Source organism: Anarrhichthys ocellatus, unplaced genomic scaffold (assembly GCF_004355925.1).
Source record: "Anarrhichthys ocellatus isolate YVR2014 unplaced genomic scaffold, GSC_Weel_1.0 scaffold84, whole genome shotgun sequence".
In the NCBI taxonomy this organism is placed as follows: domain Eukaryota; kingdom Metazoa; phylum Chordata; class Actinopteri; order Perciformes; family Anarhichadidae; genus Anarrhichthys; species Anarrhichthys ocellatus.
In genome coordinates, this window is record NW_022280114.1 from 22,117 (window position 1) to 45,988 (window position 23,872).

The 23,872-nt window shown below is 42.3% G+C and overlaps 3 protein-coding genes across 5 annotated transcripts in view; all 3 read right to left on the minus strand.

Moving 5' to 3' along the window:
- The window catches only part of rnf19b (ring finger protein 19B), a 25,629-nt gene extending 22,101 nt beyond the window's left edge, over nt 1-3,528 (minus strand). The window contains exon 1 of one of the 2 annotated variants that reach the window (XM_031874739.1): nt 2,024-3,528. The gene's annotated coding sequence lies outside the window, so the exon portion shown is untranslated. Of the gene's footprint in view, nt 1-510; nt 745-2,023 lie in introns of those variants that run through there. The other variant, XM_031874738.1, reaches the window with a different exon arrangement.
- ak2 (adenylate kinase 2) lies at nt 1,871-14,058 on the minus strand. Of its 2 annotated transcripts, XM_031874742.1 has the most exons (7): nt 13,887-14,058; nt 11,047-11,172; nt 10,465-10,575; nt 9,244-9,338; nt 7,819-7,891; nt 4,925-5,144; nt 1,871-2,097 (listed from the first exon to the last, which is right to left on the minus strand). In XM_031874742.1, the coding sequence occupies exons 1-7, from the start codon at nt 13,983-13,985 to the stop codon at nt 2,090-2,092; spliced, it is 732 nt and encodes a 243-aa protein (XP_031730602.1). In that variant the 5' UTR covers nt 13,986-14,058; the 3' UTR covers nt 1,871-2,089. The 2 variants fall into 2 exon arrangements, with proteins under 2 accessions (XP_031730602.1, XP_031730600.1); XM_031874740.1 differs by lacking the exon at nt 1,871-2,097 and having other exon boundaries at nt 3,548-5,144.
- A 3,221-nt stretch (nt 14,059-17,279) lies between these two features.
- The window catches only part of LOC116398427 (uncharacterized), a 36,536-nt gene continuing 29,943 nt past the window's right edge, over nt 17,280-23,872 (minus strand). Inside the window, exons 40-48 of the mRNA XM_031874696.1 lie at nt 23,727-23,839; nt 22,998-23,178; nt 21,685-21,935; nt 21,442-21,601; nt 21,153-21,304; nt 20,010-20,124; nt 19,670-19,918; nt 19,161-19,290; nt 17,280-18,090 (exon numbers count right to left, since the gene is read on the minus strand). Of these exons, the coding sequence (XP_031730556.1) occupies nt 17,856-18,090; nt 19,161-19,290; nt 19,670-19,918; nt 20,010-20,124; nt 21,153-21,304; nt 21,442-21,601; nt 21,685-21,935; nt 22,998-23,178; nt 23,727-23,839 (1,586 nt within the window). The 3' untranslated portion in view covers nt 17,280-17,855. The remainder of the gene's footprint in view (nt 18,091-19,160; nt 19,291-19,669; nt 19,919-20,009; nt 20,125-21,152; nt 21,305-21,441; nt 21,602-21,684; nt 21,936-22,997; nt 23,179-23,726; nt 23,840-23,872) is intronic.

Sequence of the window (23,872 nt, forward strand, 5' to 3'; positions counted from 1 at the left end):
CTATGCATTGGTTTTCTTTCTCCACAGGAAAATACAGCTTGTCCTCAGCCCAAACAGTGACCAGGGAGGGGCACAGCAGAAGGGGAGGTTTTTTAAAAAGGGAGAAGACTTCAACTCCAACACATCCTGGATGACTGTACGGGCTGAAGACATTTTGTTTTTAGAGTTTATGATTATTTCCCGACATGCAGCGGCTGTGAGACTGGACACTGGTTTGTTTCCTCCCTACATGTAACACGGATATACAGTATTATGGACCTCACTGTTGATAATTCGGGTGGTCCTGGTCTTTGTCGACCCTCCTGACTGACAGACACAGATAATGTGACCGTCATGCTAGTTAATAACCACACAAAGGCTTTATGGCGGCAAACCGCTACACTCCCTTTGAAGTGGCAGCTTCTCTTTATCTAACTGGTTCTATATAAAGCAGTAGATCTCATTAAAATCCTCGACATGTCAGACTGACAGCTCAAGCAGCAGAGGTGCGTTCCCTGCCGGGCCACTTACCCCGCTTAGGACCGGTTCTCATCGACGGGAGAGGCTGGGGGAGCGATGCGACGCTCGCTTCCTCCGTGCGCGTCTCGATAAAGCTGGAAGTATAAACACTCCTTCGTTCACGTGCCCGTCTCTCCCCTCTCGCGCTCGGGGAGCTCCCGGCAGGTGACCGCGGCCTTTTCTCTTTCCTGGGCTGCGCTAAAAACTCAAAGTTAAATCTCCGCAGCTCGCCTCGTTCCTCGTCTCTCTCTCTCTCTTTCTCTCTCGCCGCCGCTGCCCTCTGACGTTATGGAGGAAAGCCCCGGTCGGTGACGCCACGCCGTAGACAATACGGAAACCCCACCCCGTGTCGTCACCGCCCCTCGGGAACTTCGTTTACGAGAAGAAAAACCGAGACGCGTTTATGGGAAAGAGGAGTCAAAAGGAAACTAACTCAGAAGTGTTTTTGTTTTGGTGATGAAGTAAACAAAGAGCATTGTGTTCAACTCCAGGTAGCTATTGTGTTTTATCACTGCACTTAACAGACAATAGTATCTGGAGGTGCTCTGTTACGGTAAGCTGATAATGTGTTTGTCTGCTACAAGTTCAGACACGTCCTGAACTAATGATTTACTAAAGTACTGTACCCAAGTACAGGTCTGACGTAATTTACTTGAGTATTTCATTGTATGCTCCGCCACAACATTTCAGAGGCAAATCTAGTAATTCTTACTTGATTATTTGACAGTTTTAGTTACTTACTTTCATAAAGGAATCAGTTTATACAATTTCAGAAAGATGGGAAACCTCTGATGGTTTGATCAAAAATAATTATTGAAAGAGTTAAAACTAATATTAAACAAAAAAGCTTTACAAATAAAAAGCTTTTTCAAAAATGGCAAACAATTTGTTGTATCAAGACTTTTCTTCTTTTCTTTGCAGGATCCCAAACCCGAGGTTGTGACCCACTGGCCTGAAGAGAACTAGATTTAAACTAACTCCACCTGGAGCAGCTACATTAAGATGCTGCTTATGCACTGATGTATCAGTATCAATTATGGAATTCATTATATCATCAATGAGTGATGATTTTCTGCAAAACACTTTATTTTTTACTCTTAATTAATTAAATTCTAAAAGGATTTGCTGTTGCCTCAAACTTTAGTTTAGAGAAGCAAGTAATTAATTAGCAAAAAGCACCGGACACCCATTGAAACAGGTTGGCTTTTGCAGTTGCTCGCAAACAAACGTCTTTCTTTACCGGGACAACATTATCCATCCTCGTTTCACTTTTTGACTAAAACAAAAGCAAATCCAACAGGAGGTGTAATAAGAATTCTCATCTCCAAACAACAAAAGAAAGAAGCGAAAGCTGCACAAAATGGGATGATTGGACTGTAGGAAAGCATGAGATTTATTCGAAGGAGAAACATGAGGAACACGAGCCCCACAGCAGCGCAAAATACACCTCGACTTCTAATAAGTCCAAGGACTTCCTATATTTTCTGATGCCCGACCCCCCGACCCCCTTCGACTGTCCACCCACCCGAGATGTTTTGCCAAATCCAATCCTTCGCCTGGGGGGGGGGGAGAGAATGTGGCAGCTCAGCATTCAACCAGCTGGAAGAGAGAAGGAGGGATAGAGAGAGGGGAAGAAAAGTTCTGGGTGAATTACAGAGGAAATGAAACATGACTAATAACATTATTTCGGTCTTTTAAATGCTGGAACTGTCGAGAGCAATGGACGAAAAAAAAATGAGTCCCGTCCACCTCGGAATGCAACTTGGGTGCCAGCGCTCCCATTTAAAAAGTCACGTTCATTTAATCGTGAACAAAACAAACAGCAAGGTGTCTAAATCTACACATTCACAGCTTTCAATGAGCAATAAATACAAAGAAACTAAGGCATCAGTGAGCACAGGATAGAATACTAAAAAGGGAAATTTAGCATGAAATCGTCTCGTTGAGCTGAACAAGAGACTGAAATCTGCCTACTGGGCCTCCCTGAACATCTGCTATTGTTTTTCATCACAACAACCCCAGAGAGAATACAAACACATCAGTATTCAAGGGAAAGTGCAGGTGACACAGTGTGCATGCGAGATGTTTCCACTGAACACTAACAGCAGGTGACTACAGAGCAGGAAAACTAGTAGGTCAAGGAGGAAGAATACCCAAAAAGCCCAAAGTCACAGGAGAGTTCAGAGGCAGTGTTCAACTTTTTTTTTTTTCCCCACAACTCCGATTGTGGTAGTAGAATATTTCTATGGGACAAAACACAGTAAGCTAGTACTCTCAAAAGTCCCCGCCTACGGCACAAAAAGAAGGTAAAGAGACACCTTTGGGAGCAGCAGGAACAAAAGCCTTGATTCAAAACGTCTCAAAAGGTGAAATTGACCTTCAGCTCGTCTCTTTGAACCAGAGACACAGACTTCCTTTCTCTAACTTTCAATGTCACTGATAAAAATGATTTAAGTATGTTGATCCACCTCTGAACTCTGAACATTTCCCGGTTATAACAAACTTCTCATTAGGTACAGGGGACTTACTAAAAGTCATGCTCTACATTTCAAAACTAATTTCTTGCAATCCCATTTTTTCGTTAACAAGCTATTTTACAGGTTTGTAAATGACGATCGAGATTAAAATGACCGGCGCTCCCACTGATGGATTCTGACGCGTTCTTCTGAGAAATGTAGCTTCTCACGAAATTCCAGAGAAGACAGATGGGAAATCACATGCACGACTAGGAGGAAAATGACAGCTGCATGTTGCAACCGCAACTTTGTAAACCTCGTAAAACCAGAGATGGCGTCGAGCCACAGTGAGCCGACGTCACACACTGGAAGGTCATCTGGGAAGATTCAGCTACTTCGGTGCGGTCCGCTTCACGGTGGAGTGCATCTTCATCTGACAATTAGCCGGAACAATCAAAGCGCAGAGTTCATTTTCAGCCAGAACAGCCCCTCAAACGTCCAACACAGGTCATTCATGGAGTCCGAGAGAGGAGAGCGGTGCGAGGAAGTGGTAGATGAAGAAAGGGACACATGGGGGGGGCTTCATTTGAAGCCCCTGATTCTGGAGGTCTGAGATTAAAACCTCGAGAGATTTTGTTATGCGTGTCACAAAAGTTTAAAAGGTTTTCAAAGTCTGACACTGTGAGCCAGCTCAGATAAAATAACTGCCTATATTTGTATATTTGTTCAAATTTTGCCAACTTAGCACTATCAAAAGTAAGCTGAAGTAGCAGGTCCTGGTTACGATGTACCCCTGTGTGTACGGATAACTATCACTGGATTACTTTCATACTGAAGAACACTTTAAAGCTTTAAGCATGTTCTGGAGTGAAAAAGAGCATCTTTCTGTGAGTGTTTGAGTGGTTTTATGGGCATTTCTTTGCACTGGGCATGACGGATAATGATGTTCTCAAAAAGTGTAAGACACACTGAATCTAAAAAAAGGGGATCATGACCAGGTTTTACTGAATACTAACTAAGGGCAAAATTTGACACAAATTGCGTTGTTTCTGAATTGCCTCCATGAGCTGTGTCACAGCCAGCAGGCCTCAGTTTGAAACCTTTGATCCTGTAGAGATTATGCAAAAATTTGTATTCTGTATTTCTTAATTTAATGCTAGGCAAGCTACAAATGTTGGATTTTAGGTTTCATTAATTGGCGTTTCCTCAGCCTAACTTCTCAGGCAATAACACCATGCATCAACACCATGCCTCGTGTTCTTTTCAAAGCGTTGAAAGGGTCATTGCAGTTTTATGACACTGGATGAAAACCCAACTGCTTCCTCTCTCAGTGCCACAAATTAGAGCTGAAAAAGACTGGCAGGCTGGACGATGCATGTCTCATGCTTCTAATGTACTTCTACCTTTAAAGGAAGTAAAAGAGTAAGGCATGTAGCTGATAGGAAGAGGGTGAGACACTCGGGAAGAGAAAAGGGCAAAGTCATTGATTAAACAAGAGCAAACCTGTCCAGTGAAGGCAAACAATATGCAACAAGCGGCAATATTTATTACACCTTCCAGTGAACAGCATCTCTAGAAATGGCTTTCTGCTCAATGTCACAACAGTGAACCTCATCTCTACGTTGAAGGCGCGGTGCTTAGCTTGTTTTGTGTCTACATGGTTCCCTTTCAGACTTGATTTGGCGATGAAGAGCAAAAAAAAAAAAAAAATTTCTTTCAATCCTTTCCGTTTCTACAACAGGGATCACACTGGTGGAACATTGTGCATTTCTTGAATTGCAGATGCCACACTGAGCCTCCGTCCTCCGCGTTTACACCTCGCAAAGTTACATTTTGTTGCCACTGTGACACATGATCGACTCTTGTGTAATCTCCACCCATGAAGGGGAAAAAGAAGAAAGAACCCGTCGGAAGGGAAACGAGAAGGATGGAAAAAAGGGTTTTTTAAGTGAAGAACACTTGGTCTTTACAGGCGACGTCTCGGGCGGGGATTTCCGTGGCGTCGGAGAAGGCGGCCACGATGGAGGCAAAGACGACGTCCGGGCTCTGGGCGGCGTTGATGGCCGCGTGCAGGCCCCTGGCACTGTAGTAGTTGACCAGAGGGACCGTCTGCCGGTGGTAGGATTCCAGGCGGGAGTGCAGCGCCGTCTCGTTGTCGTCGCTGCGGCGAATGAGCGGCTCGCCGGTCAGCTGAGGGGAGGACAGGAGAAAACACACGAGGAGAGGGACAGAGAGAAAGAAAACAGACTGAGATGGTGAAACCTGTCCTATCAGGTATCGGCCAGACCCGACCGATCCATTCAGCCCCGACATGTTACCCAACATGAAAATGATCCCGATGAGTTTTACATCTGGGAAGAAGAGGGCTCTGGTACCTGATCAGTACGCCAAACCTGTTGACTCTTTTAAATCCACATTTCCTGGAAACTACAAAGGTCACATTTGAGCACAGACCATATAGCTCTCATTAATTAAAGTTCATTGTTCCTCACACTTTCTTCCTAGAATGTTTTGTTTTCTTCCCATTACTGTGAAATGCTGCTTAAACTACCACAAAGTGAACACGTAATGTGCTCCATCAATTACTGCCTCTGCTGAGTAAAGTCAGCCATGGGAGATGAACATCTGAACAGCAGCATCACTCATTTAATACATAACCTTAAAATGGAATCATTTCCTCAAAACAGTAAAACTCTGATCTGTCATCACCTGATAAAAACCTTTAGTCTTGGGGCGTCCCAGCAGCAGACTGGGTGGAGTTCACCTTTAAGGCTGAGCCATTGCCACAGTAGCTCAGGTTCAAGTCCGACCCAGGACCGTCTGTGTCTCTCTGTGTGTGTGAGTGAGAGTGTGTGTGTGTGTGTCTCTCTCTCTCTCTCTCTGAGAGATCAAGCAGAAATGCCAAAAATAATCTTGAATAAATAAAGCCAAATTGTCTCTCTACAGTGGTTCCTCCACCAAGCTGAACTCTTCTCTGATGTCCAAATGAATGAAAACAACATATTCTCTAACTCAGTCTCTTCACATACAGTACATACAGTTACAGTGGGGCAAAAAAGTATTTAGTCAGCAACCAATTGTGCAAGTTCTCCCACTTAAACAGATGAGAGGCCTGTAATTTTCATCATAGGTATACCTCAACTATGAGAGACAAAATGAGAAAAAAAAAATCCAGAAAATCACATTGTCTGATTTTTAAAGAATTTATTTTCAAATTATGGTGGAAAATAAGTATTTGGTCAATAACAAAAGTTAATCTCAATACTTTGTTATATACCCTTTGTTGGCAATGACAGAGGTCAAACGTTTTCTGTAAGTCTTCACAAGCTTTTCACACACTGTTGCTGGTATTTTGGCCCATTCCTCCATGCAGATCTCCTCTAGAGCAGTGATGTTTTGGGGCTGTCGCTGGGCAACACGGACTTTCAACTCCCTCCACAGATTTTCTATGGGGTTGAGATCTGGAGACTGGCTAGGCCACTCCAGGACCTTGAAATGCCCGGGCATTTGTGGGTGTGTTTGGGATCATTGTCATGCTGAAAGACCCAGCCACGTTTCATCTTCAATGCCCTTGCTGATGGAAGGAGGTTTCCACTCAAAATCTCACGATACATGGCCCCATTCATTCTTTCCTTTACACGGATCAGTCGTCCTGGTCCCCTTGCAGAAAAACAGCCCCAAAGCATGATGTTTCCACCCCCATGCTTCACAGTAGGTATGGTGTTCTTTGGATGCAACTCGGCATTCTTTCTCCTCCAAACACGACGAGTTGAGTTTTTACCAAAAAGTTCTATTTTGGTTTCATCTGACCATATGACATTCTCCCAATCCTCTTCTGGATCATCCAAATGCTCTCTAGCAAACTTCAGACGGGCCTGGACATGTACTGGCTTAAGCAGGGGGACACGTCTGGCACTGCAGGATTTGAGTCCCTGGCGGCGTAGTGTGTTACTGATGGTAGCCTTTGTTACTTTGGTCCCAGCTCTCTGCAGGTCATTCACTAGGTCCCTCCGTGTGGTTCTGGGATTTTTGTTCACCGTTCTTGTGATCATTTTGACCCCACGGGGTGAGATCTTGCGTGGAGCCCCAGATCGAGGGAGACTATCAGTGGTCTTGTATGTCTTCCATTTTCTAATAATTGCTCCCACAGTTGATTTCTTCACACCAAGCTGCTTACCTATTGCAGATTCAGTCTTCCCAGCCTGGTGCAGGTCTACAATTTTGTTTCTGGTGTCCTTTGACAGCTCTTTGGTCTTGGCCATAGTGGAGTTTGGAGTGTGACTGTTTGAGGTTGTGGACAGGTGTCTTTTATACTGATAACAAGTTCAAACAGGTGCCATTAATACAGGTAACGAGTGGAGGACAGAGGAGCCTCTTAAAGAAGAAGTTACAGGTCTGTGAGAGCCAGAAATCTTACTTCTTTGTAGGTGACCAAATACTTATTTTACGGAGGAATTTACCAATTAATTCATTAAAAATCCTACAATGTGATTTCCTGGATTCTTTCCCCCCATTCTGTCTCTCATAGTTGAGGTATACCTATGATGAAAATTACAGGCATCTCTCATCTTTTTAAGTGGGAGAACTTGCACAATTGGTGGCTGACTAAATACTTTTTTGCCCCACTGTACTTCTTTTTGGTTTGTCCTGATTAAATACAATGAATCAAAGGATGATAGCTTTTAAACATAAACACCTCAAAGTATTAAATGAGGAGTAAACATTTTATACATTCAGTTTGCATCAAAGCACTTCAGTCTATGGTTGGCTGATTGTCACCAGTTTCCAGCTTGGCCATGGTTTTAGGTAGGTGGCACTTGAGCTAAAAGTGGCTTCTAAGTGGGTTGATAGTGAAACTACTTACGTCATCCTTCATGGGCTCTTTGGGGGGGTTGAACTCCTCGTGATAAGAGCGGCCACTCGGCTGATGAATTAGTCTGAGGAAACAGGGAAGAGGAGGAGGACGGGACAAGGACGGAGAAGAAATGAGAGAGCGCAGAGGAGGATAGACGAAGGTTAGACGGCCACAGTGACTCACTAACTACTTAACTGTCCTTTTCACATCCCACATAATGCCCTCTCTTCTTTTTGGGCGTGTAAAGGCAGCAGGCGGCCACCTCCTCGTCCTCACAAAGGACCCCCGCGGCCAGTAAGATGGCTCTTTGCAAACTGCCCTCTATTCACTCTGAACACTGTGCCGCCGTAACAAACATGAAGAAAGGATTTCACAACAGCACTAACACAGCAGACGTGTTCAGACCTTCATCGTGAACACGTCTGCCTGCTCAATGTGCTGAGTCAGCGTCAAATCAGAGCAAGGCCTGTTATGTTGAACGGGTTCAAAGCGGTTGTGTAAATAATGACTTGCTGCACGGCGGGGGGTGGGGGAGAGATGGAAAAGTACTAAGAGACAAGGAGACGCTGCCAGTTAAGTTTTCTTTAAATGTTTGCTTTCACTACAGGCCTCAACCTGTGGAGCTTACATAAATGCATCAGTGCCAGGTCAGACCACAGAGTACAGAAGAGCTGCATCACCAAATGGTTAGAGGCCGGCTTACTGCATCACTCTCTCTCACACATAATGCACACTTAAACAAACGGTGTCAGAGGAGAACCTCCTCTTCACGAGGGTCAGTCTTACTCTCACCCTTCACTCAGTCAGTAAGAGACACACAGAAAAGGGGTTTTCCTCTCTTCTGAGAGGTTGAGGGTGCATCGCAGTAGAAACCCTCTCTGCCATCGTCTCTTTACGCCCGGAGCCTCCCGATAGCGCAACAGACTGTTTGAAATTGGTCAATGTCCCGAAACTATCTGAAAGCACCGTGTGAGAAAAGAGAGGTCATCTTTCTTGACATTGACAATAAATCTTCACCATTACCTCCTGTGTGTGTTCCTGTAAATGTGAGGGTCACTAACGAGCTGTAGCTCCATTCTAACACACGCGTGTCCCTTTGGAGACTCGTGATAAAGTAGCGTATAAAAATACAGGGAGGCACTTAGCGGAGTTCAGGACATTTCATCAGGGACAGACACAGGGACGTCTTAAAGGATTCAACCTGCGACCCCCTCAGACCACCTTCTTAATCGCGTGACTTCCCGCTCCACTTCCCTCCGGCATCATCTCACCGTCCCAGACTCTTCTGTTCACGTGAATCAATCTACCTGCTGCTTCTCATTCAAAAGGAGCAGCAGCATCCCGGTAACTCATGAACTACTGTTGTGCCTGAGAAACTCAAAACAGATTGGATCCTCTCCTGGATGATTCGTTCCCCCTCAGGCCGGATCCTACCTGCCACAGATCCTGCGGACCAACAGAGAGTCATCGACGGCGAACTCGATCACCGAGTCCAGGTTCTCGTGTCTCTTGTCCAACAAGTCGTCCAGCTGCAACGGACAAACGCAGGAGTCAAACATACGACATGACTGATGTCTGTTGTTCAAGGCTTTTTTTCTAATAATAGAAACAGCTGGATGTCTAAAATGTATTAGTTACCGAGTGAAAAATGTAATTCTCATAGCACATGGCTGCATTTATTTTTACTTTACACAATTTGTCTCTCATTCACACACGGAATAGTTTTGTTTTTTAATTAAATGAAAGACAAAACGATGCCTTCATTTGCATCATATTATTAGAGACATGGCTTTATTCATTCATATATTGGATCATATGCAAGTAAAAAAAACCTCCTTGTTCTCTCATCTATTCCCATTTTCCGTGTTATTTTTTCTGGTAAATATGAGATTGAGATAGTCATTCTGGGAAATAATGTTTTTGTATTTTATAGATTTTTTTATATAATAAAAACCTCATTGAAGGACAAGTTTTGGACTCCATCCGAAAAGCTTCCGCTATAAAGCAACGCCAATGCTTTTTTGTGATTGATATTTGAGAAATAAAAAGTTTTTAGTTTCATCATCATGCATTTAATTCATTCGTCAGTTGATTAAGGGATGTACACTTTTTGATCCTTTAAAAGACGTTAAAATCCTTCAATCAAAGTAAAAATACAGCTTTCGTATTCAAACTGACAGCAAAAATATGTAAAGTGGTGGAACAGTTTGTCTTGCTAGTATTGTAGCCTCTCTTTGAATTGTGCCGTTAGTATGAACGGTGCAGTAGGATCTTTATTGCACTGAACCTTAATTTAATCAAAGTAATAGTTGGACATTTTGGCAATGTGGAGCCGGAGCCGGGACAAAGACTGGAAGGTCCAGAATGCACATGACAGGACCTCTAAAAGGCACGATTATCAGCACGTTTTAACTTGTCTGTTTAATGTGTACACAAGACCAAATGTAAAAACAAGTTGTGGTGGTCCAGGGAGTTACATGCTGGAACTATTTCTCTCCGGGAGTAGTGATTTCCTGTTTGTTCTTCATTTCCTAAATTGTCACGCTATCCTTTAAATTTCTATTTTGCTCTACAAGTTATTCATGCAGTGCTGCACTCGGTACAGTTTTGTTTCACATAACAGCAGAAAGCGACGGCGTCAGATGAAATCCTAACCATCTCTGCTTGTTTGACGGTGCGAGGGAACCCGTCCAACAGGAAGCCCTTCCTGCAGGGCGGCGTGTCCAAGTTCTTCTCTATGAGCTCCACCACCATCTCATCGCTGACCTGCAAGTGAACCAAAGACACTTTTACTAAATGAACATCATGTCGATTGAAGATGACTTGCAACTTGAGATTGAGACCATCAACTCATGTTTACTGAGGTAACACAGTAGGGTCATTTTTTCAGACTTCCATACAATCAGACTTCTATCTGCAACCAAAGGAGTCGCCCTACGTGTATTTTGGCCTCCACTAGCAGACGAGTGTTACTTTTCTCCAAACATGGCCGAGCTCCAACTTAAAGGAATGTGTTTTTTCTCAGGGAAATCTGGTCTGCTGTCTTTCACTTGTTGTGTGTGTGTTTAAGCCATTTCAGCTGGAAATGTCACTGAGGACAAACAAAGCATGAGACGTGATGTCACGTGGGACTGAACATGAAGGCCTGTAACAGCGCAGAGCCTCGGAAGGCGAAGAGGGCAGAGAAAGACAAACACACAGAGAGATGGTGTGAAGCAGAGGAGCACGAAACGTTACCAGCTTGCCGGCATCCATGGTATTCTTGAGCCTCTTGCCGAGCGCCGAGCCCGAGGCCACCATGGCCCTCAACATGTCTCCGGTGGCCAGGTGGCAAACACAGTACTGCTCTGCTAGCCGGGGGGCCTGCAGGGGAGGAGAGGGATTCTTTCATTAGGGAAAGTGTTAAACTATCACCACCAACCAGACGGACAAAGAAAACGTTTGGCTGTTCTATTTTGTTCTGCCCGCTGTTCTGTCAGAGAACCAACCACCTGCATTGTTGGCCGCTAGAAGCACGAAAGCAGTGTTTTGGCTGCGAGACCGAAAAGTTTCCAGCGGCAGAGATTTATAGTTATGCAGGACAAGCCACCTCTCTGGTATGTTCAGTTGTGATGTATACATCTCGACCTATTAGGAAGGAACAGCTTCTCTCTGCTAATGAGTTGAAAGCTTGGTTTACAGGTTCATTTAAGTTTATTAGTGTCACGTCAGGGCGATGAAGAGGAGGAGGAGTTACAGGACAGGTTGTGCATTGAGAGGCAGTACCTTAATATGTTCTCTATGAACCTGATATGAATTTTGAATTTAGCAACTTTAATATTTTGCACACGGCTTCACCTGCAACATTGCATGCATCATATCGAAGCAAGCAACATGCAATACAACCAGGGCTGAAACTAAAGATTTGAAATTATTTCTGGGACAAATCTGGTCTAACAAAAGTAGATATCGTGACCGGCCTACATTCTAAATAAAATCACTCTCGTCTGGCCAAATGCAAAGACGATCAGTTCACTATAATGCAAGACAAAAAAAAAAGTCAGAATATTTAAAAAAATAACTTTATACATATATTAAGTGAATAAGAGAAAGGTTGCTAATGTTTTCTGTAGACTGATGAAGTGAATCTTCAGAGTGGGACTCCCACAGAGGGCTTCACTGAGAACTCTCAAGACTGAAACCAGATAAGTGTTAAAGAAACAAAGAGAAGTAATACCAGAGCGGTCGTCTGTGCACTTCAACGTGCACGACAAGATGTCACACGACAGACATTCATCTCTTTTTTTTGTTGGCAACACTTTGGGTTTTTGTCTCCAACAAAGTTTCAACACAAGTCTGACTGATGTAATCATGAAACTGGCTCATAAATGGGGCTAAAGGCAACCATGTGCCTTTAAGAAGGGGCTTGTTCTCCACAGTTATCTTCACCATCCTGCTCGTACTCGTAGATATTCTACAGATTTGTGGATAGATCATTCTATTTTAATATCAGTAAATGTTTGGAAAATTGCACAATGCATTTACCAGCTTTAGATTCCACAGTGGCACAACGTTTATCCCATTCTTAGAAGACCGGCTGATCGACCTGAAGAACTGGTTTGACCAGAACACATCCTGCTGAACTTCCCCCTGAGCTCTCTCTTTATTCTCACTTATTTTACATTGCTGTCAAACGGCCACCCAAAATCTAAATCAGTGATTCTCAGAGTGGGGACCTGAGACCCCAAGGGGTCCATAGCACTCTGTCAGGGGGGCCACAATATCATTTGGTATAAAATTGTGCTGAATCATTAAAAAGTGCACATCTACAGATGGGGACCATTTGCGTCAAAAAAACAGGCATAGTGTCCATTACTCTCACTTCAGGGCCAATAGGGCCAATAGCATCTGATGTGATTGGGACATCAGATGCTGGGACACATAGCAATACGTTCTGTATTTTAAACAAATAGTACTATTTGCATAAATGGTATTGAGCGTATGCCTAGTCTGCGTTATGATGATGAAGGGGTCCTTGGGAAGTTTTCTCCTGAATGAGAGGTCCCTGGCCCCAAAGAGTTTGAGAACCCCTGATCTACATCGTGGTCACTGCGGCAGCTTTGGTCCCAGACATTAAGATAAATAGGGAAGAAAAACATTTATTTTCAATATCAGTTAATCGGTTGATTATTTGTGATAAATCATATAGTTGATCAAATGTCAAAAACAGTGGAAATGCCCATCACAACTCCCCAGGACCAAAGATGCATCTTTGAATTATTAGTTTTGTCTGACTAACAATGTACAACCCAAAGAGATGTCATCTTTAATGATAGAAAACAAAGAATCCTCACATGTGAAAAGCAGGAACCATATTCTCTTGAAAAACTAATTTGTAGAATTAACAGTTTATTAAAATTGTTGCCTTCTTATATTAAAATCAACAAGTAATAAATCCACAATAACATTATAGAGATATGATATATCTATGCCACTACAGTGTATACTTGTATTTATACCTGCACTTTATACTGTCGTGACTGCTGCTCATGTTCACACTGCTCATACCTTGACATTCATTTCATACTGTTCACTTCATAATGTTAATATATTTTGTATGATATATCATATAACATCATGTCAGTCTTTGTTTAACTGTGATGAGCATTGTAAATGTTGTATGGATGTTAATTGAATGAATACAAGTTATTCATTGACTATAAACAATAACGGAAGTAACCTTTAGAGGATGCCCTGCAATTAACCTTTGCTGCAGCAGTGAATAACGTAACATTAGCAGATAGACAGCAGATGACAAAGGCTCACTTTTGACAACAGGGTTTTAAAGTAGCTCATTTCAGACTAAACTGCGTGCATACATGCATATTCTAAGTGTCTCTGATAGTAATGAGGTTGTTATAATAGTTCACTTCATTATGAAACAGACTGTCCAGCTGCGTTTCTCTGAGAGGTGCAGTGACAAACGGAACCAGGTAACGCTGAAGCCGGGTGAAATCACGTTAGCATTAGCTAGCACTGACACCGCTCCGGCCATGCGCTAACGGCTAACAGCTAGCTCCATTAGCTCTCTCTCTCACCTGAGTCCCCTTCCCGGCTCCGGGTGGTCCGAGCAGGATGGCACGGATCCCCTCCTGCACGTCGGCTATCGCCTCCTTGAGTTGCGCGCTGGGAGCCATGTCTGGACCAGGAGACCACCAGGGCAGAAACTTTAGTGAAGTCTGTCCGAGTCGTCCTGGTGACACCTCAGCCAAGTTCAGACGGAAGAGAAAACGTCTCCGCCTACTTTCTGTTACAACGGTTAAACCCCGCCTCTACTGGGAAATGCGGTGTTTTGATTGGCCACCCGACTGCTCTGTCAAAAATTGTGCGCGTTGATTGGATAACATCTGGGTGACGCTGCGTTGTGTAATATCCGAAAAGGGCTTCAATAGGGAATGTTGATTTATTTATTGTATTTTATTACACATCAGTGCTCTTATTGTTGATATTTCTTCTTACATTCGTTTTGTATTCTTGTTATTTATCATAGATTATTTATCTCTTTTTATTTTTCCCCTGGTACTCAAGGGTGAAATCGAGAAAATGTCACAGATGTCAAATTAGAGAAGTTATGTTGACTTCAAGACTTCAATGAAATGATTTATTCTTGATCCTGGCAGCATAAAACAAATCCATTCAAGGTTCAATAACTATTGAGAAAACTCTGACACTTATGACTATAAGATACAGTTTGAAAGTTCATTAGAATTTGAGTTATTTATTTATTGGCAAAATGATTTATCTTTTTCTAAGAACGAAACATTGCTATTATATTATGCAGTAATGGTATGCATTTTGCCCCTGCAGAAACATTATAGTAGACTTTACCAACTATGTAGGATGCTATGTTAAATATTACTATATAGGACGTATTTATGAGGCTAACTTAGCATTTTCCCTTTTTTTAATGGTGAGAAATCATTCAGTAGTTATGGGGAGTGAGGGCAATTTCTGGAATCCGTTTCGTTTTTCTTTCATTTTGTTTTCCCCATTTTCCACATAAAACAAATCTTTCAGTCCTGTCGACCCACAGTTACAAAAAAAACCCTCATCACTTCCTCTATGAAAACCTCAAACTAAATTTAAAAAAAGCTCAAACCCTGATCTATATGTGACTTTCCTGTTACAGAACATAAATGTCTTCAAATTACCCAATGATTAAAAACAACTTTTGCAACACTTTATAACTCCCTCCCCATCCTCAGGTCAGACAGCATGTGAAACGTTTATTTAGTTCCGTTTTAAAGTCACTGGTGATCACAGAGATGAAATGTCTGAGGCTGATGTTTTGTACTCTTGATGTAATGTTCACAAGAGAGAGGGGAAACACTAATGGTGACATGGTAGCATTTACATCCCTCTTATTTATAAGAATGCTACCAGAGCTTTCTCAGAAATACCTCCAAGATGTGTCGGAGTTGAAGTGGAATATGAGTGTTTAATCTCACACTTTATCAGAAGTCAGCACGCATATCTGCAGCTCATTCAACAGAATGTTTTGTGTTTCGGGACCGCTTCCTCACCGCCTGACTCTCAAGTCAGGATCTTGAGCACTCAGCCATCCTCAGAGCTTCCTGGTGGGTAAAATAAAAAACACATTTTATGACGATCTGTTTGTCAGAACAAAAACCTGCATCCTTCAACCATACAGAGCTTTCTGAGTGCTTGGTCCAAAAAAAAAAAAAGTATTAGAAATGTGTATTCTTTCTTGGAAATACTGCATCCTCAAGTAACTTTAGGCTTTGAAACCACATTTAATGTTTGTACTTTAAATGTACAGTAATGTTAGGAGCATGCATTCTATGTGGAAGGTTAAAAGATCATTTAAAGGCCAAAAGCTGGGATTTTAAAAACATATACAGTAACTTTACCAGAACTTAAGAGCAGCATCAGAAGCAGTCGGTGACATGCTGAAGTAAACTGAACAAAGAGCATTTGTTTTCGACTGAGTGCGATCACACCTTATTGCAAATACATGGTTCATTTTGCCTGTTTAGTGAACTGCAAAGGAAGAGAGAAACCATCTCCAGTGAAGAGAGGATGTGGTGACAGGGTGAGGTAGTTCAGAGAAGAAGTCACGGTCGAAGGGAAATGAGGAACCGACCATGAAGAAGAGCCACATGTGTCTTTTGTTTAGTCATCTGTTGTGTGTCAAGCTCCATGTCTCCCGTTAGTCTCCTTCTTCCTGCCGTGGAGCTTCGTAGGCTGAGTGAAGTTTGTCTGCGAGTAATCATATTTGTTAGTGCAGAGACTCCCTTGCTTTGTTTTAATCAGCTTATAAAAACATGGAACTTCTCCAAAAGCTGAACTATGAGCTTGATGCTGTAGGAAAAAATCTCACATAAGCTTCATCAGCTGCAACGTCATTTTAAAAGTGTGTCACATTTTGGATATTAACCCCTCATATTAATCCGTTATGTTTCTGTTTCGACTCAACTGACCGTGAAAGAGTTTTGATCTCATGTTCAGGTTCTCAACTCAGAGTCCATCCAGACGAGAGTACAAGTGGCCAGAACCTCAAGTAAAAATACGCAAGTGATGGATTTCTTACGTGTTTGCATCCTCTGATGATGAACAAAGTGTGTTTGATGTGATCTATTCTCGTGATGACTCATTTCCAGAGTGTGAAGAAGGCTATTATTTCTCCACCAATAAGTCAACCTGGGAAGAGAGCAGACGTGAATGTAAATATCGAGGAGGAAATCTGGTTAAGACAGACAGCAGAGAGAAGCAGGGATAACACAGTAGTTGCAAAAGTTCACAAAAGTAAAATACGAGGCGGTTGTGGGCAGACAACTGGACACGAGGTTTGACTGTTCAACTCCTGTCAATTTCCAATATAAAAGTTACTAGTTTTATTGAACCAGTTCTTTCTGTTCCCAACATCTCAGTTTGGAGTTTTGGCGTAATGATGAGCCAGACGACTGGAAAGGAGAAAATGAGGAGTATCCTGATGGAGAGGACTGTGTGAGGACGGGGGACCTGAAGTGTTGGTTCCATCATGCTGCGGTGCGCCTCACAGACAAACCGGAACAAACTAGACATTTAAAGTGCGTCTGAAGTCTTGTTCTGTCCGTTAAACTCAGTACAGGATGCAGAATGTGGAGCGATGTCATTCTTAATATAGCAAATGACTAAACAAATAAATGCAAACATTACTTCTTGAATGTGTTTACCAACATTATAAAGTTTGTGCAGAATTAACTTGATTTTTTCTTCTTCATTTGTGCTACAAAAGCTCGAGTCACCTTTAAAAATGGATTGAACTTTTTTAACCCATAAACTTTTTTTGTGTTTTCCATTTGTTTGTGACTTTAGAGCATTTAAAAAAAAGAGTGGGTGTATACAAGAGGCAGAACAATAGTAAACTTTCTAAGTCTTTTTTTCTTCATTTTTTAGATATGCATAATAATAAAAAGGTAAAACAAGAATAACTTTTCAATATTTTCATTTATTGAAAATAAAAATAAGTAAATCTCGAGCATCAACATTCAACTGAGACGAATCAAAAACCTGAAAACCAGTAAAATCGTCCCGTTATAGGGTAAACCTTCCCTTCTTTTCTCTTTTAAAGACGAAAGGCATCAGTATCAGTTCCACACAAACACTGTAACATGGCTCAGAGTGTCAGGGTTGTAAACAATGTGGTGGAGCCACTTAAAAAGGAGGGCTGCTCAAGTTCTGTTTTAACTTAACCAGAACTTATTGTCAATCTGTCCCGTTTAAGAACGATGCAGCTTTGTTCTTATCCGAGTTCAAACCACAGAGAGATTAAAGTAATCCCAAAACATGGATGTGAGTTTTCAGAAGTTGGTAAAACATTCAAACTTCTGATCTTAACCTGCAGATGACTTGACTAAAAAAAGCCTGTTTTTGTAGGTTTGAGAGACATCATTTCTATATTTATATTTAATGGAATGTATTTCTCTTTAGTTTGTATACATCTTTAAATCGTCAAATTAACCACAGTTCTCCAAAAAAAAAGGAAAAAAAAAAAAAAAAGTCCTTCACCATTCCGAATCCTCCTCCTCGGGTATGAACAGCGTGTCACCAGACGTCTGCCGGTCCACAGCTCCTCCATCTTGCCCCTGCAGCTCTTGGACGGCCAAAATTCGTACGAGCATGGCCTCCATGGTGCCGTCGTCCAGAGGGGTCGGGGAGAACCACAGAGGGCTGTTGGGAACGCAGCGGCGATCCGGGTGAAGGTAGAACAAGTCGGCGCGCTGCCTCACCGACTCCGAGCTGGATGGAAGGACAGAAAATCACAAAATAAAAGACGGTGGATAAGTTTAGACTGACAGCTGGTAAAGATCAGGAGCTGATGTAAACGGACAGACTGATCCACAGGACGATGCTTACATAACATGCAACAAGTTCATAAGTAATTATGTTGTGTTGTTATGTGTGAACTAGTCTACATGGAAGTACTCCGAGTGGTACGGTACAAACTTTAAGACTGATGATAAAGATGAAGGACTTTACCTGGACTTGTTTGCAAACAGGGTTTAGAATTAGAATTGTTCAAAATGTACACTATCGAGTACAACAACACAGAGGCTCAGTAGTCTGAACCAAGACGGCAAACTTTATTACTCCTTACAACCTTGACCTTGCAGCGCAGACCAGATCCACTCCTTATGTTCTTACCTTTCACAATAAAAGCCCTAGACATATACACTGTGTAACTGCTTTTTAAATTCACTCAATAAAACTAAATACAGTAGCTCACAGTAGCTGAGGCGATACAACACACACAATAGGATCCTCTGCCTGCGCAAATCTAGTCGCACCTCTTATTGAAAGAGTGAAGCAACCGTCGCAAATCTGCATCACTGCCAGTAATAGTTTTGATGCAAAATATTCGCATGAGAGTATTTCACATTTTTGTTTCATACATACGTCACACCCCCGGTGTGTAAAGGCCTTGCGATTAGACTGTTATCTGTTATTAGACCGAGTACAATTTCTTTAGTTTCTTCTATTTTACGACAGTTCAAAAAGCATGAAGACATAAGAGCTGCTTATTTTTATAACTGCATTTTATATATTTTTTGAGATGATTGAATTTACAAAACAACTGACACAAAAGACAGACGACAGTAAACTGCAACGCAACATTTAAAAAGGACACATTGTTCACATAGAAAATCCTCAAATGATCTGCACTTTTTATATAATAGTGAATAGTTAATAAAAATCCCAGAAATATCTTAAATCCTATCATCCCATCAGCAGGAGAGGAAAAGTAATAACGTAGATAAAAAGTGAATGACACGACTGAACTAAAATACATAGAAAATAAAGCTACGAACCACTTGGAGAGGTAGAACTCGTAGAGTCTGACCGGACAGCGGAGAGGGTTCTCCATGTTCTCCATCATCTCCAGGAAATCCTCTTTACTCTCGTCTCTCCTGCGCTTCTTAGCAGGAACTCCGTCTGCATCTGACAAACACACACAACTTTCTGTAAGTGCAATATAGCAACCCAAATGTGCATGTGACAAAAACACATTCCTTATGTGTATTACTTAATTTTGTGTTGATTTTGGCAGTCCCTTTTGATTCTCTTTAGAAAAGCTCTCATTTTACTGCAGCAGGGTCTGCATTAAGAATAACTAATAGAAATAGACAATCTTCTCTCTGATGGTCTTGTTTACATATGTAGGTCATTCAGAGGCATCAGTATTAAACTGAGACCGTTTCATAACCAGTAACTTCAATATGCCATGAAGGGGGGCCAAAAGAGACGTCTGTTTCAGGGAAATGATCTTGTGATGTTCATCTTCCACATGTAAACTGCTTTTAGACAAAACTAAATGTACCTGTCTCCGCTTCGTTTGTGGATATTGGCGGGTAGAAGCGCAGGAAGGTGGTCTTGGTGTTGTTCGGGGTGGTTTTGGTGCAGCGCATGACGTGGGCGAAGGACAACTGGCGGTGCTGCTCCACCGTGGTGAAGCCAAAGTACTTGCAGCAGAAGAAGAGCAGAGTGTTGAGGAGGACGAGGGGAGAGTACGCCCCCAGCTGTTTGCAGTCCCACAGAAACTCCTCCTCCACACGGGAGTGGATATAACCTGAAGAGAGAGAGAGAGGAGGACCTGTTGGGAACCTGCTCGATCCGAGACGATCAGAGGCCAAAACAATGAAAAAGACACGAGGACTCACCGCCGGCTGCCGCAGAGGGATTGAAACTCTTCAGGATCTTGGTGAACTTTGTGGCGAACTTGTTGTAGGTCAGATCACTGAAGATGTTCTCCCGACGGCCGTTATCAAACAGGTACTGAGGAGGAACGACGAAATAACAGTCAGACACAACAACAACAACAACAAACTGTGTGACCGTAGACACTGGTTTCTGAAGGTGTATCCTCTGCAGTTTGCAGAAAACAGAAGAAGAGAATGAAAAGCTACACCTAGAAGTTCACGGAGGATACTTTTCAAGGAACTAAAAAAGGTTCCTTCAGCCCAATGTGTTTCCATAGCGATCTAAAGACGTTTCATCTAAAAAATCATTTTGTTTTGCTGTGCACAAGCTGAAGCAGCGGCGCTGTGTGTGTTTTGACCAATCAACGACGGTCATCCCTGCAAACCCCACCCTCAAAGTTCCTGCACTTTCAGAAGGTACTCTTCACCCCCAGACCAGGACCTTTTTGAGGGGTATCCCCTGAGCTTAATTTAGCACCTGGTCCCTGTGATCAAAACGCTACGAGTTCCCCAAAAGGTTCCTCGTCACTGGGGAAAGTTCCTGCGGTCATTAAAGGGGGTATGAATGCTGTGTGAACGTTTCCTGCAGAGGGCGCCGGTGCTGTACAGCTGTGACTCAAATCAGTCGCTTGTTCAACACAATGACTCTACATAGAATTGGATTTCGGGAAATAAATATTTAGTGTCCCAATATTCATATTGCATAAGCACAAATTATGCCCAATCATAAAATGTCATGAACAATAAAGAAAAACTGTTGCAATTAGAATTTTAAGAAAAAGAGATTATTATATTGTGTATTATGAATTGAGGCACATGATGATTATTTAGCCTCCTACACAATTTTGTCAACAAAATGTATTAAAAAAAAAAGATACATGAACAAGTCATATTTCAGAGTTTAACAAAATTTCATCCAAAATAAAAAAAGGACATAAACCAAAAAGATCTAGAAGGCAAGAATCCACATGTTAAGACAGATATCTGGTGTGGGAGAGAAACATCACCCTGACACAGCCAGTCATAGCTAGTGTACTGTAAGTGTGTGTGTGTGTGTGTGTGTGTGTGTGTGTGAGTGAGAGAGTACAGTGTTGCCCGTCTTGCCTGTTGAATGCTGAGGCAGAGGTAGAACAGGCTGTCGGGGGAGTAGGGCTCTCCATCGGGTTGCTTCACTTCAGTGATGAAACAACAGAGGCTGTCGCTTAGCTCGCTCACAGAGCAGCGAAGAACATCTTCCTTTAACATCAGAGCTGGAGCTAACAGAAGGAACGAGTCGGGAGAAAAGGGTTCAACATCCATTTGAACCTGCATTTGTTCAGCTTTGTTCCGGTAAAAACATACACATAAATGACTGAAAATAAAATTGCATAACAAAAAAGAAAGAATAACATACAAGAAACGAGGTTGGTTTGTGTTTCCCTCCACTGAATCCACCTCTTCCAGGAGTCAATTCCACATTGACTCTTCAGTTTCGGGTGCTTGCTGGACACGACCTCTTCTCTTTGACAAGTCTCTTCTGTAGCTGCTCTGGATGACTGCTGCAGTTTACGACCCTTTGATGAAGAGGACAGACAAGATGACACCACAGAAGGTTGACACCACAGCTTCTAAACTCATTCCCCGGGTGGTTTGTTACCTTGTTCATGTTGTGGACTTTCCCCGCAGTTTGTTGTGATGGCGGAGGGGCCGGTTCGGGGCCCGGTGAGCTCTGGGGATCCCCTCTCATCTCCAGAGGAGGAGGAGGAGGAGGAGGAGCTGGAGGTGTTTTTCGGTGGCTGTGTGGTCGGCTGAGTGACCCAAAGCTGGTGTCAGAGGAAGAGTCGTCCCGAGCGTTGAAAGTGGCCTGATGATCTGTATCCAAGTCATCGCTACAGTTACTGCTGTGGTCTGGAAATAAAGATATATAGATATGTTATATTATATATATTATACAGATTCTGCTAGCACCACTTAGCTAGCTACCCGTTACAGCTCAGCCACGGAGGATGCTTCAATTCAGGTTAGAGAACTCATGTCAACTGCACCAATCAATCAGATGTTCCTCGTCTATTGTGGCGGTCGCGGCCAGTTAGGACACGGTGTCATGGACGTAGTGTGTGTGTGATTTGTTGAAATTAAAAAAAGAAATCACACAAAATACCAGTTTTACTTTGTGTACAATGTATTTTTGAAATTGGCAAGTTTCTGAGAAATAAAAAGGGCAGCAAGCCTGTCAATTATATTTATGTAACTGGAGCATTTCTAATTAGTTTGTTTAACTTGATGTTGTTGTCTGTGACGTCACTGAGAATAGAGAAATACTTCTTTATTTATTTATTTTTTTTTTTTTTATAGTATTTGATAGGATTTTATTGTGTCTTGGGATCTATATCTAAATTTCAAGGAAGCCCTGGCCAAAATGGCAGCAACATTATGTTACAAAAACTAACCAATATTTACTGGGAGAAGAAGAGTAGGAGCAGGCACAACCTCTCCCAGTCCGCTCACACAGAGATGCTTCGTACTAGAAACCGTGAACAACTTGGGAAACATACTGTACGTGGGTGTAGATGAAGTTCACACGATTTGAACCGATGCATTCTTATGTGCTGGTGATAATGTGATGCAAACATTCATATGTTCTTCCTGTATATTTAGCATTATGTGTTCATGCGTGTATGTTTGTAATTGTGGCCTGCAGATAAAAATGAGCTCGAAGCTAAATGTGTTATAAAATATCAACAGTGCAACATGTTTAATGTTGTACATGGTCCCTCCTAAATAAATCAGATACAATATTAAAATAAAAAAACCTCTAAAACCTGCTGTAACTCTTGTATGACACACATAAGGATTAAATAAAGAGCTCGAACATAAAGCTCTCTTGATTCAGCCATTGCTTTTAGCTCATAGAGTCCTTCCTCAGGTGCAACAGTCCTATCACTTCCCTTCATGTTCATCATGTCTTACCCGATGGAGTGTGGATTTCTTGTCTTTGTCCCTTTTCTGTCACCACTCCGTCCTCTCTCTCCTTCCTCTCATCTTCCTTCATCTCAGACTTGAAACCGAGCTCTCCCTCCAGCAGGTCCGGCTGGATCTCCTCCTTCGCTGACCTCACAGTCGGGATGGGAAGAAACACGGGCACAGGCAGCTGTGGCAGGGACAGTTTGGGGAGTGTGTAAAATTGTTTTGTTTTTTAAAACACCAACATGCAGTTATTTTCGGGACATTTAATATTTGCTGATATAGTACAAATCTGAACCTACAGTCAAGGGGCTATAAGGAGATACATCAGGTTTTATGTCACCTGATGTTGGTGTTTAACAGAAAAGATGAATCAGTGTGAATTAAACCAGAACAATCATCTCACACCTGATGAAAAGAGAGATGGCAAGAGTTGAGTTTTAAAAGGCACATTGTGTCCCACACACACACTGTCCTTTAAAGAACAGAAGCAGAGAACAGCGAAGCTCTTTTTTGGGGAAATAGGAACCAATTAAGAAATCAATTTGTTCTAGAGAAGCCTCGGCATCAGATTCAAGTCATTTTCTTGACAATTTTTCCGATGGCAGAACCTGAACTATAACTAAGCACCATTTCAGAAAATCCATACATTTAAAGGATGAGACTGTTTCTCTTGCAGAGCAACTTCCTGATATTTGTATGTGATCAAGGTCGGCGAGAGGTGTTTTTACATACCGGTAAAGGCAGGCACAGGGGCGTCAGTGTGTACTGGCTGTACATGTTCATAGGCAGAGGAACGTACATCGGCACCGGGACTGGCAGGACTATGACTTTAGGTACAAAGTTGTCTTCACACAACAGAAAAAGGAAACAGAAGCAAA

Coding starts and splice junctions, on each gene's coding strand:
- ak2 (XM_031874740.1), bottom strand. CDS start 13,985: ATGGCTCCCAGCGCGCAACTCAAGGAGGCGATAGCCGACGTGCAGGAG. Junction 9,339..10,464: donor CCGTCAAACAAGCAGAGATG/GTTAGGATTTCA, acceptor TGTCCGTTGCAG/CTGGACGACTTGTTGGACAA. Junction 5,145..7,818: donor AAGAGCCCATGAAGGATGAC/GTAAGTAGTTTC, acceptor TCCTCCCCTCAG/CTGACCGGCGAGCCGCTCAT.